The sequence below is a fragment of the Heteronotia binoei genome, chromosome 7 (assembly GCF_032191835.1).
Source record: "Heteronotia binoei isolate CCM8104 ecotype False Entrance Well chromosome 7, APGP_CSIRO_Hbin_v1, whole genome shotgun sequence".
Classification (NCBI taxonomy): domain Eukaryota; kingdom Metazoa; phylum Chordata; class Lepidosauria; order Squamata; family Gekkonidae; genus Heteronotia; species Heteronotia binoei.
Genome location: NC_083229.1, coordinates 117,517,779 through 117,532,069, shown reverse-complemented (window position 1 = coordinate 117,532,069; position 14,291 = coordinate 117,517,779). Strand labels below are relative to the sequence as shown.

At 46.2% G+C, this 14,291-nt stretch overlaps 2 protein-coding genes across 2 annotated transcripts in view; both read left to right on the top strand.

Moving 5' to 3' along the window:
• The window catches only part of LOC132575472 (serpin B6-like), a 52,780-nt gene that overhangs the window by 25,676 nt on the left and 12,813 nt on the right, over positions 1-14,291 (top strand). Inside the window, exon 8 of the mRNA XM_060244268.1 lies at positions 1,729-3,030. Within this exon, the coding sequence (XP_060100251.1) occupies positions 1,729-2,133 (405 nt within the window). The 3' untranslated portion in view covers positions 2,134-3,030. Of the gene's footprint in view, positions 1-1,728 lie in introns of the transcript that reaches the window.
• LOC132575473 (leukocyte elastase inhibitor-like) overlaps positions 8,089-14,291 on the top strand; it is a 38,879-nt gene continuing 32,676 nt past the window's right edge. The window contains exon 1 of the mRNA XM_060244271.1: positions 8,089-8,187. The gene's annotated coding sequence lies outside the window, so the exon portion shown is untranslated. The remainder of the gene's footprint in view (positions 8,188-14,291) is intronic.

The following is a 14,291-nucleotide window of genomic DNA, read 5'->3' as shown; positions in this document are numbered from 1 at the left end:
TGTTGTGGGGGAGGAAGGGAAAGGAGATTGTGAGATGCTCTGAGACTCTTTGGAGTGGGGGGCGGGATATAAATCCAATATCTTCTTTTTCTTCTTCTGTAGCTGTAAAAAAGAGCAAGGGTTCAGAAGTGCCTTGAAGACTGACAACATGTGGGGCAGGGTTATGAGCTTCTGTGAGGTAACTGAAGGAGTGAGCAATGACTCACGAAAGCTCATAACCCTGCCACTAGGGTCGCCAAGTCCCTCCGCTGCTGTGGCGGGGGACTGTTCTCTCGCGCATGCTTTGTGCGTGCGGCGTGAATATGTCACCTGGAAGTGATGTCATTGTGCTGCGGACGTTGCGCCAGGGATGCTCTAGAACTCATGATAAAACTCTATGGAATCATAGAGTTTTACCATGAGTCCTAGAGCGTCCCCGGTGCAATAATGTCACTTCCGGGTAACGTCATTGCACCGGGGATGCCATGCAGCGATGGGGCTCTTCAGGGGTGGGGATTCCTCCAGCAGCCTGCTCCCTGTCGGCGGGTTGGGGCCCTGCAGACGTGGGGATGCCCTGCCGCCCAGCGGGAGGTTGGCAGCCCTACCTGCCACAAATGTTGTTAGACTTTAAGGTACTACCGGAATCTTGCTCTTTTCTACTTGTGCAAACGAATGCGAAGTCTAAGGGCAGCACTGAGATGTTCAGTTCTCAGAGCTTCATTGTGTTCCTCTTAACTTTGAACCACTTCCTGATTTCACTGGCCGGGAATATCGCCTTTTGGATTCTCAGTACTGCACCATAGTCATACTGCTTTCATCCAACAGTTTAATGCTTCTTTGGGGAGGGATGGTGGCTCAGTGGTAGAGCATCTGCTTGGTAAGCAGAAGGTCCCAGGTTCAATCCCCTGCATCTCCAACTAATAAGAGTCCAGGCAAATAGGTGTGAAAATCCTCAGCTTGAGACCCTGGAGAGCTGCTGCCAGTCTGAGTAGACAATACTGACTTTGATGGACCCAGGGTCTGATTCAGTATAAGGCAGCTTCATATGTTCTGAAACAAAAGTATTAGATGGCATGGCTGGGAAGCATGTGATGTTTACTTGAGCCCCATTTCTTACGCTTTTAGAGATAGCAATGGCCTCTAGTTAATTGGCTTGAAAGAAGGAAAGGCGGGACAAATTCATAAGCCAGTTCCCAATAGCTAAAAATGGAACTTCCATTTTCAAGCCTTTTGGTTTGTCCCCGACAGTTTTGTGATCCCATGTTTGTGAATTCACCGTTTGCGATAACCACATTTGAGGGTCTTTCCCAATACTGTTGGGAATGGAAAGCTGGGATAGATGGTTCTTCTAAGTCTTGCTCATGAAATTTTACAGTTCAAACAAGTATTAAAATAAAAACAGTCAGAAGCAGACCATTTTAAAAGGTGGTAAGACAAAATCTTTAATGAAAAGCCTGAGTAAAAAGATGTGTTCAGGCCAGTTGCCTAAAATAAAAAAGTAGACACCAGGCAAGCCTCAAGGGGAGAGTGTTCCAAAGTTAAGGTGCTACCACCAAAAATACCCTGCCTCTAGTTGCCCCCTGCCTTACCTGTGATGCTAAGGGCACAGAATGCAGGGTTGAGAGGCAGATCTTACCTGGCAGCCTGGAGGGTACAGGAGGGAGGTGGTCTTTTAGGTACTAGATTTATATAATGCAGCTAGAATTGTTCTCTTCCTTCATTGCTTTTGATATTCTTCATCTTCCTTAGCTGGAGAGAGAACTTACCCATGAGAAACTCATGGACTGGATAAGCTCAGAGATGATGGACCAGACGGAAGTTGAGTTGTCTTTCCCCAAGTTTAAACTAGAAGAAAAATACGACCTGAAGCCAGTTCTGAGCAGCATGGGCATGGCAGAGGCCTTTGACCATGGCAAGGCCAACTTCTCTGGGATGTCACCCTGCAATGACTTGGTCCTCTCAGCAGTTGTTCACAAATCCTTCATAGAGGTCAACGAAGAGGGAACGGAGGCAGCCGCCGCCACCGCAGCAGTCATGATGTTGCGATGTGCAATGATCACGCCACGATTCACAGCCGATCACCCCTTCCTCTTTTTCATTCGGCACAATAAAACAGGAGCCATTCTGTTCTATGGGAGGTTTTGCTCTCCCTAGAGTGCCCTGCGTCTGCACGCAGTTGCGCCATCGTTCAGAGTGGCACTGACCTCTCATTGGGTTTTTATAAACGGTGACTTATACTGGGCCTCCTTCCTTTGGCCTGAAGTAAATTTTGCACAGCTCAGTTAATAGCTGGCTGAATATAAAGAAAATCCATTGGAGCAAAAAGGGCAGTTCTAAGGCCCGTTCACAATTCACATTTAAGTCGCTGCTGTGTTCTGGTTAACCCTATGCAATTAGGGAGACTCTCACCACCTTAAGTGATGCTGCTAATGAAGTAGCAGACCTGACTAACTGCACTCTTCTTTCCTTTTTTGGGGGGGGGGGAGGGGCAGGTCTTTTTTTGTAGCAGGAACTCCTTTGCATATTAGGCCACACACCCCTGATGTAGCAAATCCTCCTGGAGCTTACAGTAGGTCCTGTACTAAGAGCCTTGTAAGTTCCAGGAGGACTGGCTACATTAGGGGTGGCTGGCCTAATATGCAAAGGAGTTCCTGCTACAAAAAAAAGCCCTGGAGAAGGGGATATTTGTTTTACTGACAGGAGCAGAAGGCTCACTTTCGATGTGACCTGGCACCCAATGAATGTTGTGAGGCAACGTCCATTCTTGGTTTTTCTTTTTCCAGGATGCTTTGTACACAACAAAAACGGTTTTAAAACAAAAAAGAGATTTACCAAAGGATTTCCAAAGCTGTGAATATTTGAGACGGTTGTTTTATCATCCTCTTAGAACTTAATGCCTCACGTGTAGCTAGCAAAGATTTGAGCGCAGTCCCAAAATTTTCTTAACAAATGTAAAATATGAATTGCCTTAATATTCCTTCTGGAAAGAATTAGACATTTTCTGTGCATACAGACAATGCTGCTCTTGTACCTTGTGACCTGTATTCTGAAGTTGGGATTTTTGTTGTATTTTACTCCTTTCACAAACTATGCAGCGAAGCAGCCTGGATACATAGCGACAGACAAGTGAATGTTACCTTCTTGAATCTGTTAATTGGTTGTGATGCATTAACTAAAGTAAAAAAAAAAAATCCTTTATCTGAATCTTGTCTCTTCCATAATACAACTGAAGTTTCTTGAACTTCCCACTCCAAAAAATACAAAATAGAACTGTGATATAAAGGCTACCATACTTTTATTTATAGTTTCCAATAACAGACAAAAACAATTTTCCACAGAGCTCATTGTTGATCAGTCACACGGCATGTGATTAAGTAATGATAATAGATGTGTTTCGTGTTGCCACTTCTTCAGTGTTATTGATTTCTTCTTGTTGAGCTGTTGGACTGGATGGGCCATTGGCTGGATCCAACATGGCTTCTCTTGTGTTCTTATGTCTGGGGCAGAGATGCTGTGTATTCTTGGTGCTTGGGGGGCGGGGGGCAACAGTGGGAGGGCTTTTAGTGTCCTGGCCCCACTGATGGACCTCCTAATGGCACCTGGGGTTTTTGGCCACTGTGTGATACAGAGTGTTGGACTGGATGGGCCATTCGCCTGATCCAACATGGCTTCTCTTATGTATGTAGTGAAAGAGTAAGCCAGTATCTTTAAAAAAAAAAAAACCTCACGTGCATGTCCATTTCATTGCTGGCCAAACCACTCTCCACGAAGGAACCGCCTTAAAAAGACAGATAACAATGGTCTGATAAAATTTGTTATTTCACTAATATGATGCATTTAGAAGGCCCTCGGATGAATTCAAAACTATCGCCAAATTATTAACTTAATTATTACTGGGAACATATACTCATAGGACTCACCCATTGTTGCTCTTGAACTTCTGAGGCATCCGACACTCTCATGAATGAAAACCATCACCAGTTCCATGTTTGGTTGGTTATGGAGAACACTCTGTCAGTGTGAGTTCCAGGAAAAATCCTTCCTTTGGGTGTGGTACATGAGGATTCTTTCCATTAATGGAGCTTACCGGTTAGCGTTGCCAGCAGTGGGTTGGGAAATATTTGGAGATTCTGAGAGTGGAGTCTGTGGAGGGTGAGGTTTAAGAGGGGAAGAACCTTACCAGTTTGGTGTAGTGGTTAAGTACATGGACTCTTATCTGGGAGAACTGGGTTGGATTCCCCACTCCTCCACTTGCAGCTGCCGGAATGGCCTTGGGTCAGCCATAGCTCTGGCAGAGTTGTCCTTGAAAGGGCAGCTTCTGGGAAAGCTCTCTCAGCACCCCCCACCTCACAGGGTGTCTGTTGTGGCGAAGGAAGGTAAAGGAGATTGTTAGCCACTCTGAGATTCAAAGTGAAGGGCAGGGTATAAATCCAAAATCTTCTAAAGAGTCCACTCTCCGTGGGAACTGTTGTACAAATAGTACTCGGACGTCCTAGGCAAATAAAATAGGACAGGGTTGGCCAACGGTAGCTCTCCAGATGTTTTTTTGCCTACAACTCCCATCAGCCCCAGCCAGCATGGCCAATGGCTGGGGCTGATGGGAGTTGTAGGCAAAAAACATCTGGAGAGCTACTGTTGGTCATTCCTGAAATAGGACATCTGGTGTCTAGTGAGGGGGAAAAGAAAAGAAATTTATTGTGCAATAAAGAGAGTAGAGCTGAACCAACAGGCACCAAGCTACACTCTGACATCAGGTCAGAGCCTTTAATACTCAAGATGACACCTTGACGCACACTGGCATACAGACAAGATAACTGGATACGTAATTCATAACAGTGCGATGCAAAAAGCATCAGCATGACATAAATCTCTTCTATTGGCCAAAGGCATGTTGGCTATCTATCCTTGGATGACAGTTCAGGGCAGTTGAAATTCTGGGTGCTGCTGTGCCAGAGACTGATGACCAGTTCAAACTAATTAGAGGGGGGAATGGAAGGCCCCCTGCCTGACTCCAGGCTAGTCTCATAAACAACTTACTAATAACACCGGAATGCATTGCAGCTCCTCATCCCAAGCGTCTGTGTTGCTGGGAGCGCTGTCTTCTATCACTAAGCAGAAATCCTTCTCTAGCTAGCCAAAAAGCAATGCAAAAAGCAAGCAAACTCACTAGGCCTGCGTCTCGCAGAACTCATCTTGGTTGTCTGCAGATCAGTTGTGGTAGCAGGAGATCTCCAGGTGCCACCTGGAGGTTGAGAATCTTATGACCGAGATGTATTTCATTCTGAACTGGTATCTGAATTGCTTCACATATGCTTCAACTATCTGCTTAGCAGAGGCTGTGTTTTTGTGACACCTTCCCCTGGTAAGTTATCGCTCCCATTTTGATGTTTTCTTGTCATCTCGAAAGCGTTTTGGGGATGCGCTTTTGAGAACGGTTAGCACTGGTGGTTAAAATGGTTTCACTGCTCCTTGCATGGGTCCATAGAAGTTAAAAGGATGTACCTTGACTTTGGGGCCCATGTAAAGTTATGCACTTAGACGCACAATGCCATTCAGTCGCTTATCGTAGCCCGCTGAATGTATTTGACAAAGCTACACTAGAAGTGAAAACCGAACCCAGGCTCATCGTTTTGTATCTAGTAATAGATTACATCAGTTTCCCCAGCAGGACTAGAACATCTCTAGTCATTTCAAGTTGTTCAGACTCTCTGAAAATAATGATTGTGGCATAGATACCTGCCCCCACTTCCCACAGTGAACACAGAACTTTAAAAATACATTGATGGCACAGTCATCATTTTCAGGAAGGGAGTCTGAACTTCAGCCATGAAGTTCTAGTCCTGTTGGGGAAATTGATGTAATCTATTACTAGATACAAAACGATGAGCCTGGGTTCAGTTTTCACTTCTAGTGTAGCTTTGTCAAATACATTCAGCGGGCTACGACAAGCGACTGAATGGCATTGTGCTTCTAAGTGCATAACTTTACATGTGCCCCAAAGTTAAGAAATGTCCTCCTAACTTCTGTGGACCCATGCAAGGAGCAATGAAACCATTTTAACCACCAGTACTAACAGTTCTTAAATTCACATCCCCAAAATGCTTTCAAGATGACAAGAAAACATCAAAACAGGAGTGATGACTAACCACAAAACCCCAGCCTCTGCTTAACAGATAGTTGAAGCATATGTGTAGCCACTACTAGCCAGGGCCTATTGCGCCGGCCTTCTGGGAAGAAGAGGAAGAAGAAAAAGAAGAATTGCTTATAATAAATACTCCCCTTAGATTTATTCCCTGGCTGTGACCCTGTTTTTAATAACTTGAAAGGCTCACAGTCATATTACCTAAAACACTTAAGGGATTTATTCCAAAGTCACTTAAATGCAGTAAGAATAACAGACATTCTTGAGGAATCGACCTCAAGTGAGGGGAGAAAGGCAGATCTGGCTAGCATTAGTGTCCACACACTGATGGGCATTTGGTTTTCAGCCATGATGTTGCCTCTTCTAAAAGCAGCGCATGTTCTTTAAAGGGGAACTCTCATGTCGCTAAAGGGGCAGGGGGGAAATCAAGAGTTCCAGATGGGGCGTGCAGCTAAGTGGTCACAGCCTAGCCGCTGCCTTTCTCCAAGGGGGGGGGGGAGGAATTCGTTCTTGAACCGAGCAAACAAGCCGACTCCTCCCTTGGAAACATCTCCTCTGCGCAGATTGCAAAACTGGCCCCCCCAAAAGTCCAGGCAAGCAATGTTCCCTCTAAGCCATGGAGTCTTGTGAGCAAAAATTCTGCTTTGTGAGCTACTGGCATTAAAGTTGTGAGCTCCTGCATAAATCAGTTTGCTGTGGGGCTATTTTTCCTGAGCAAAGACAAAAATGTGTGAGCCAGAGGCCAAAAATCTGTGAGCTAGCTCACACTAACTCAGCTTAGAGGGAACACTGCAGGCAAGTAAGCATGACCCTCAGCTTGTGACCCTGGAGAGCCGCTGCCAGTCTGAGTAGACAAGACTGACTGATGGACTGAGGGTCTGATTCAGTAGAAGGCAGCTTCATATGTTCAATATTCACTAAGCGGCAATTGCTTGGGGAGGGATGGTGGCTCAGTGGTAGAGCATCTGAGGTCCCAGATTCAGTCCCCGGCATCTCCAACTAAAAAGGGTCCAGGCAAAGAGGCGTGAAAAGCCTCAGCTTGAGACCCTGGAGAGCCGCTGCCAGTCTGAGTAGACAAGACTGACTTTGATGGACCGAGGGTCTGATTCAGTAGAAGGCAGCTTCATATGTTCATAGATTCAGGTGTGTTATTTGGGAGGGACGCAGCTCAGTGGTAAAGCATCTGCTTGGTAAGCAGAAGATTCCAGGTTCAATCCCGGGCATCTCCAACTAAAAAGGGTTCCAGGCAAGTAGGCGTGAAAAACCTCAGCTTGAGATCCTGGAGAGCCGCTGCCAGTCTGAGTAGATAATACTGACTTTGATGGACCGAGGGTCTGATTCGGTATAAGGCAGCTTCATATGTTCAAAAGGAGCAGCTCATAGTCAATTCAAACTCCCATATTTAGAGTTTTTCAAAACCAATTTTTAAGAATAGCTGGCTGTCCTAATGTATAGGCTCATGTTCATGGCTGATTGATTAACTTCTAAAGGCCCCTTCCGCAGCTCAGTGGTAAAGCATCTGCTTGGTAAGCAGAAGATTCCAGGTTCAATCCCCGGCATCTCCAACTAAAAAGGGTCCGGGCAAGTAGGCGTGAAAAACCTCAGCTGGAGACCCTGGAGAGCCGCTGCCAGTCTGAGTAGCCAAGACTGACTTTGAGGGACCCCGAGGGTCTGATTCAGCAGAAGGCCGCTTCACGTGTTCCTATGACAGGGTGCTTCGTCTGCAGCCAGGCCGTCGGGCCCTTTGGCTCTTGCCCAACGCCCGGGGGATGGAGGGAATCCTTGCAACCAAAGCCAGGCGCCGCCACCTCGGCCAGCAAAACGAGCAAACAGCCCGCGCGACCCTCCGCCAGCCGCAGCTCTGCTTCTCCGCTGCGCGTCGCCGCCCTTTGGCCTCCCCAGTCGCCTCTTAGCGCTTTCCCCGCCCTGCGGCGTCGGAGGCTGCGCGGCCCCTGGGGCGCGGTCTGCGGGGAGCCTTTCCTGAGCCGCCCCTGCCTGCATCGGGTTGCCTTGTGCGCAGAGCTGGCTTGTGCCTCGTCGGAGAGCCTCCGATCCCGCTGCTACCTGTGACTCACCCGCGCCGCCTTTTCTCTCCGGGCCCTGCTTCAGACTGCTCTGTGTGCTCCAGCCCGGTCGTCAAAGCTCCGTGGAAAGAAACGCCTTGCCAGCAGCAGCCGCGCCGCCACGCATCTCCTCTCGTCGGTACGGTAGAGCCCGCCTCTCCTTCCTTTGCCTTCTCTTACTGACATTCTAACGGGGGAGGGCTGGGGGGGGGGATCTGCCTGGGATGTTACTAACAGTCTCCCTTTTATTGCATATACCATCCCATCCTCCACTGTATTTTAATGTCTTCCTTTTTTTTTTCTAGTGGCAGACTACAGTGGATGTTGCGATCTCTTGGGAGACCGTGCCCTCTCTTTGAGCTGACAGGGCCAGAATGTTACCTAGATTTATGGCACTTTGCACCTACAACAGCAGTCTGCTTTTTATCACCCTCCAGTGTTTTTTCAGCCCTGCTTTGTCCTAACACTAACAAACACAGATCCCTATTTGTGATCCTTTTAATCGGCTAAAAACATTCCCATGATTCTGCACCGCCCACTTATATTAAGAACTGCTGCTTCCATTCCCACTTGTCTGATGAAGTCTGCTTAAGAGCATACGAAAGCTTACATTCTGAATAAAACTTAAAGGTCTTAAAGGTGGACTTGTCTACTGCTTTAGTCTCCCTCAGATGTTCGGTGCCGGCGCTTGGGAAAGTTTTGTTATCCAGATGGAGGAAGAGTCTAGCAAACCTTTTAGCCCAAGGGGTGGCCAAACTGTGGCTCTTTCACACATATTGTGTGGCTCTTGAAGCCCCCACCACCCCACTGGCTGGCCTAGAGAAGGCATTTATCTCTCTCTAAATCACTTCTCCGGTGGGTTAGAGAATGTATTTAAAGTTAAAATTGCTTTCTTTCCACCTCTCTCTCCCCCTCATGCTATGCCATCTGCCTGCCTGCCTTCCTGTCTTGTGGCTCTCAGACATCTGACAGTCACATGTCTTGCAGCTCTCAAACATCTGATGTATAACCTATGCAGCTGTCATGTTCAGCAAGTTTGGCCACCCCTGTTTTAACCCCTTGGGAAATGAAGTCAGCTTAGAAAAAAGTTTTGAGTCCATGGCACCTTTAAGAGCAAGAAAATATTATACAAAGTGTGCATGCTCACAGGCGCTTCTACGCCTGTTGTTAAACGTTGTTGGTCTTAAAGGTGCCTCTGGCTTTGTTCTGTTGCTTCAGACCGACTGAATGTATTTTATGTGAGACAATCTGTATTTGAGAATTAGAAGACGATGAAGAATATAACTGGATTGATACCCCGCCCTCCACTCTGAATCTCAGAGTGGCTCACAATCTCCTTTCCCTTTGTTATGTCCTGCATTCAAATCTATATGCACAGCACAGCTCACGCTACAGAGGCAATGTAGCTCGCTAATATGCACCGCCAATCAAGATCTGTGGCAGGAAGTTTAACTGACCAGGATTGGACCTGGCCTCAAGGAGGGTTGTTCTGGGGCATGTACGGTATATAATCGGGACCTGGCCCGCCATTCTCTCTCTTGTGATGCGCTTGCTAATAAAGTATGTTGCCTTCAACACATCTCGTCACTCAGTACATTACGCCCTTCCTCCCCCACGACAGGCACCCTGTGCAGTAGGTGGGGCTGAGAGAGCTTTTACAAGCAGCTGCCCTTTCAAGGACAGCTCTACGAGAGCTATGGCTGACCCAAGGCCATTTCAGCAGCTGCAAGTGGTGGAGTGGGGAATCAAACCCACTTCTCTCAGATAAGAGTCCGCAGGCTTAACCAGTAAACCAAACTAGGATTGCTAGCTCTTGTTTGAGAAATAACTGGAGATTTTTTTTGGGGGGGGGGGGTGAAGCCTGAGGGGGGAGCTGAGTTTGTGGAGGGGGGAGGGTCTCTCAAGCAGGGCATATTGCCTTAGAGTCCCCTCTCCCAAACATCTGTTTTCTGTAGGGGAAGTGATCTTGGTTGTCCAGAGATCGTGTAATAGCTGGAGGTTGGCAACTCTAAATGGGATTGTGCACCAAGCATTTTTTCTTGACTGGAGGAATTAGCATCTGAGGGAGGCTGTTTGTGGTGTCTGGAGTGGCCTCTTCATTTTCAACTTTGTAACAGTTGCAGGGCGAGCCAGTGTGGTTTTTCCCTCTCCCAAAGTCTTCAAGCTGGGAAAGTCTTGGAAACTCAGGTAGTGTAGCTATTAGCAGGAAGGCTAGGTTCAAGGCCGGTAGCTTCGTAGACCAAGTGAACATTTGAATCTCAAAACTCAATCTTGCTGGTCTCTAAGCTGCTACGGATTTGAATCCAGCTCTTCTCCTTCAGACCAACCCTCTGAAATCATCTTTGTGCAGAGAAGCCCCTCTCCATTGAAAATCTTTAGGGTGAAGTCTGGAAAATGAGGTGGGTTTTTCTAGCTCCAGTTGGATGCAAAGCCAGTGCCGAAAGCTCTTTCTAGGGTCTTCCCCCACCCCCAGTTCTGAGTTTTGCTTGTTCCAAGAAAGATGTCCCTGTTAAGAGGTGTGCCTGCCAGTGAGGAGAAAAAGGGTGGCGTGCAAGTTGGTTCTGCCAGGCTTAGATAGTATTAGGTTGGAATTTATAGTATATTCTACTTGGGTGGGTTTGTTATCTCAAAAAGTAAAGGCACATCAGGATGAAGCAAAGACATGCCTGCATTTTTGTCTGTATTTTTAATGGATATTTCACTGTTGTGGTGGTGACTGTACGTGTGTGAGGGATTTTTTTAACTGAACAGAACAAGTTTTGTTAGTTGCCTTGGGTATTCTTGAGTGGAATGGTAGCATATATGATTTATTTAATTTACCTTATTCATAGAACAAAGTTTTTAAGTCCAGGGGCATCTTTAAGACCAGCCAAGTTTTATTCTGGGCATAAGCTTTTGCGTGCATGCATTATTTCCGTAATATTATTCAGCCTTTGCTGGAGCATCCTATTAAAACAGAGGGGGATTTGAAGATTCTTTTTTTTTCTTTTGCTCTCTTATCTTTATTATTCAAAGTAATCAATATTCCTCTCATTACTGCTCACAGTAGAGAAGATATTAATTGAGCAGGTAAAAAAGAAGCTTGAAGGAAAATGAACCTACATTTTAAATGTTCTGTCTTGTTTAACCGGCTTGATTGGTCAAAAGTAGAATTATACTAAGTGTCATGGCAGAAATCTGCAACTAGCTCTTCTGAGTAGCCCTACTAAATTAATCAGATAACCTGAAATTAAAGCAGATGCACTTTTTAAAAGATGTGTTCTTATTGGTCTGCAGGGCTCATTTTGTAGCAGGAACTCCTTTGCATATTAGGCCCCATCCCCATGCAGAGGGTTGGCTACATCAGGGGGTGTGGCCTAATATGCAAAGGCGTTCCTGCTACAAAAAAGCCCTGCACACCCCTGATGTAGCCAATCCCCCAGGAGCTTACAGGGCTCTTAGTACAAGGCCTACTGTAAGCTCTTGGAAGATTGGCTACATCAGGGGGTGTGGCCTAATATGCAAAGGAGTTCATGCTACAAAAAAAGCCCTGTTGGTCTGCATGTGAAAAGATTAGTAGATTTAGGATTGCCAGCCCACAGGGGCGACTGGGAGAGCTCATGTTGCTACAGCTCATCTCAAGACTACAGAGACCAGTTTCCCCTAATGAAAAAGGCTGCTTTGGAGGGTGGAGTCTATGGCATTGTGTTCCAATGAGGTCCTTCCCCTCTCTAAGCCCCACCCTCCCCAAGCTCCACCCCCAAATCTCTAGAAATTTCCCAGCCCAGAGCTGAGAACCCTAAATAGAGTGTATATGAATTTATTGTGGTACTTTCTTCCAGTAGAATCATAGAGTTGGAAGGGACCTCCAGGGTCATCTATTCCAACCCCCTGCACAATGCAGTAAACTCACAAATACCTCCCCCTAAATTCACAGGATCTTCATCTCTATCAGATGGCCATCTAGCCTCTGTTTAAAAACCTCTAAGGAAAGAGAGCCCACCACCTCCCGAAGAAGCCTGTTCCACTGAGGAATCGCTCTAACGGTCAGGAAGTTCTTCCTGATGTTGAGCCGGAAACTCTTTTGATTTAATTTCAGCCCATTGTTTCTGGTCCTACCTTCTGTGGCCATAGAAAACAATTCCACACCATCCTCTATATGACAGCCCTTCAAGTACTTGAAGAGTATCTTCCATTTCTGTCATGTGTTTAAAGAAAGATTTATCTTTTAGAGATAAGGGTTGCCAAGTCCAATTTAATATCTGGCGGCTTTGGGGGTGGAGCCAGGAGACTTTGGGAGTGGAGCCAGGTTGTAACAAGCATGACTAAACTCCAAAGGGAGTTCTGGCCATCACATGTAAAGGGACCACACACCTTTTAAATGCCTTCCCTCTTCCCTCTTTAAATGCCTTCCCTCTTACAGGGCTCTTAGTACAGAGCCTACTGTAAGCTCCAGGAGGATTGGCTACATCGGGATGTGTGTGGCCTAATGTGCAAAGGAGTTCCTGCTACAAACAAAAAAGCTCTGCTTCGTTCTCTTTAGAAAACAGATTCTTCCTACTTCTGTAGATTTTTATTTAGACGCAGGACATTATAGTTGAGCACTTTTCCCTGAAGCTATGCAAACACTTTAATTTACTACTTGGCATTGGCAAAGAGTTGTTGGTAACTTTCCTGATGGCTCGTGTGTGTGTGTTTGTCCTGCAGCTGCACAAGTTCAGTTATGTTGGGGAAACTAGGCATCCCTCCATACCTCTGGCCAAGATTTATTTGCTTGTCTATTGCAAGGTAAATAAATATTTATAAATAAATACAGATAGAGTAATTATTGCAGAGAATTCATCTGTCTGTTACACATTCACACGATGGAATGGTGCAGTTGTATTAAAGGAAAGGGTTCATCATGGATGTGCTCAGGTGAGTTGACAGATTTGGATGAATGAATTTTGAGATTAAATATGTGTGAACGGCACAGGTTACAGCCTTGGCATAAGAACAGAGAGATCCTAAAATGTTTGACTTTGGAATTTGGAAAACCACTGTCGATCTTATCTGGATAAGTTCTTTAATACTGTTTGGGACAAATTTGCATGTCTTCTAATTCCTTGTTAAACTCAGATTAGCAAATGCTAATTGTGTTATTGTATTAGAAAGCAAGTTTTCCTAGAATTACCCAATAAAAAGGAATAGGTAGCTATCGATGAAAGCAGCTCTGTAATCCAGGGTTGTTGAACTCATTTTCTGGAGGGCCAGATCTGACATAAATGAGACCTTGTTAGGCCGGGCCATGTAGATTGTAATGCCAGATAGCAGGAGGAGATACAGACTTTATAAAGGACACTCTGCTTGACAGAGAGTTGTTGGTAACTTTCCTGATGGTTTGTGTGTGTGTGTGTTTGCCTTGCAGCTGCACAAGTTCTGTTTCGTTGGGGAAACTCTTTGTCTGGGGCAAGTGATGCTCTGTATTCTTGGTGATTGGGAGGGGCAACAGGGTGAGGGCTTCTAGTGTCCTGGCCCCACTGGTGGACCTCCTGATGGTACCTGGGGGGGTTGTGGCCACTGTGTGACACAGAGTGCTGGAGGAGCCATTGGCCTGATCCAACATGGCTTCTCTTATGTTCTTATGTCAGGGGCAGTGATGCTCTGTATTCTTGGTGCTTCAGGGGGCACAGTGGAGGGCTTCTGGTCCCACTGATGGACCTCCTGATGGCACCTGGGGTGTGTGTGGCCACTGTGTGACACAGAGTGTTGGACTGCATGAGCCATTGGCCTGATCCAACATGGCTTCTCTTATGTTCTTATGTCAGGGGCAGTGATGCTCTGTATTCTTGGTGCTTCAGGGGGCACAGTGGAGGGCTTCTGGTCCCACTGATGGACCTCCTGATGGCACCTGGGGTGTGTGTGGCCACTGTGTGACACAGAGTGTTGGACTGCATGAGCCATTGGGTGAGAGTAGACTTCTCCTAATAGAATGTCTTTTTCTTTCTCCTTCCTCAGAGTTCTGGAAATGATTAATTTTGTGCAAGGAACTAGGGTGTTTGCATTTTGCTAGCAATTAGTGAGAATATATTAATTTCCCCCTGAAGGTTAAAATGTGACTTTTGTTCAAAATATTTCTATAACCCCCA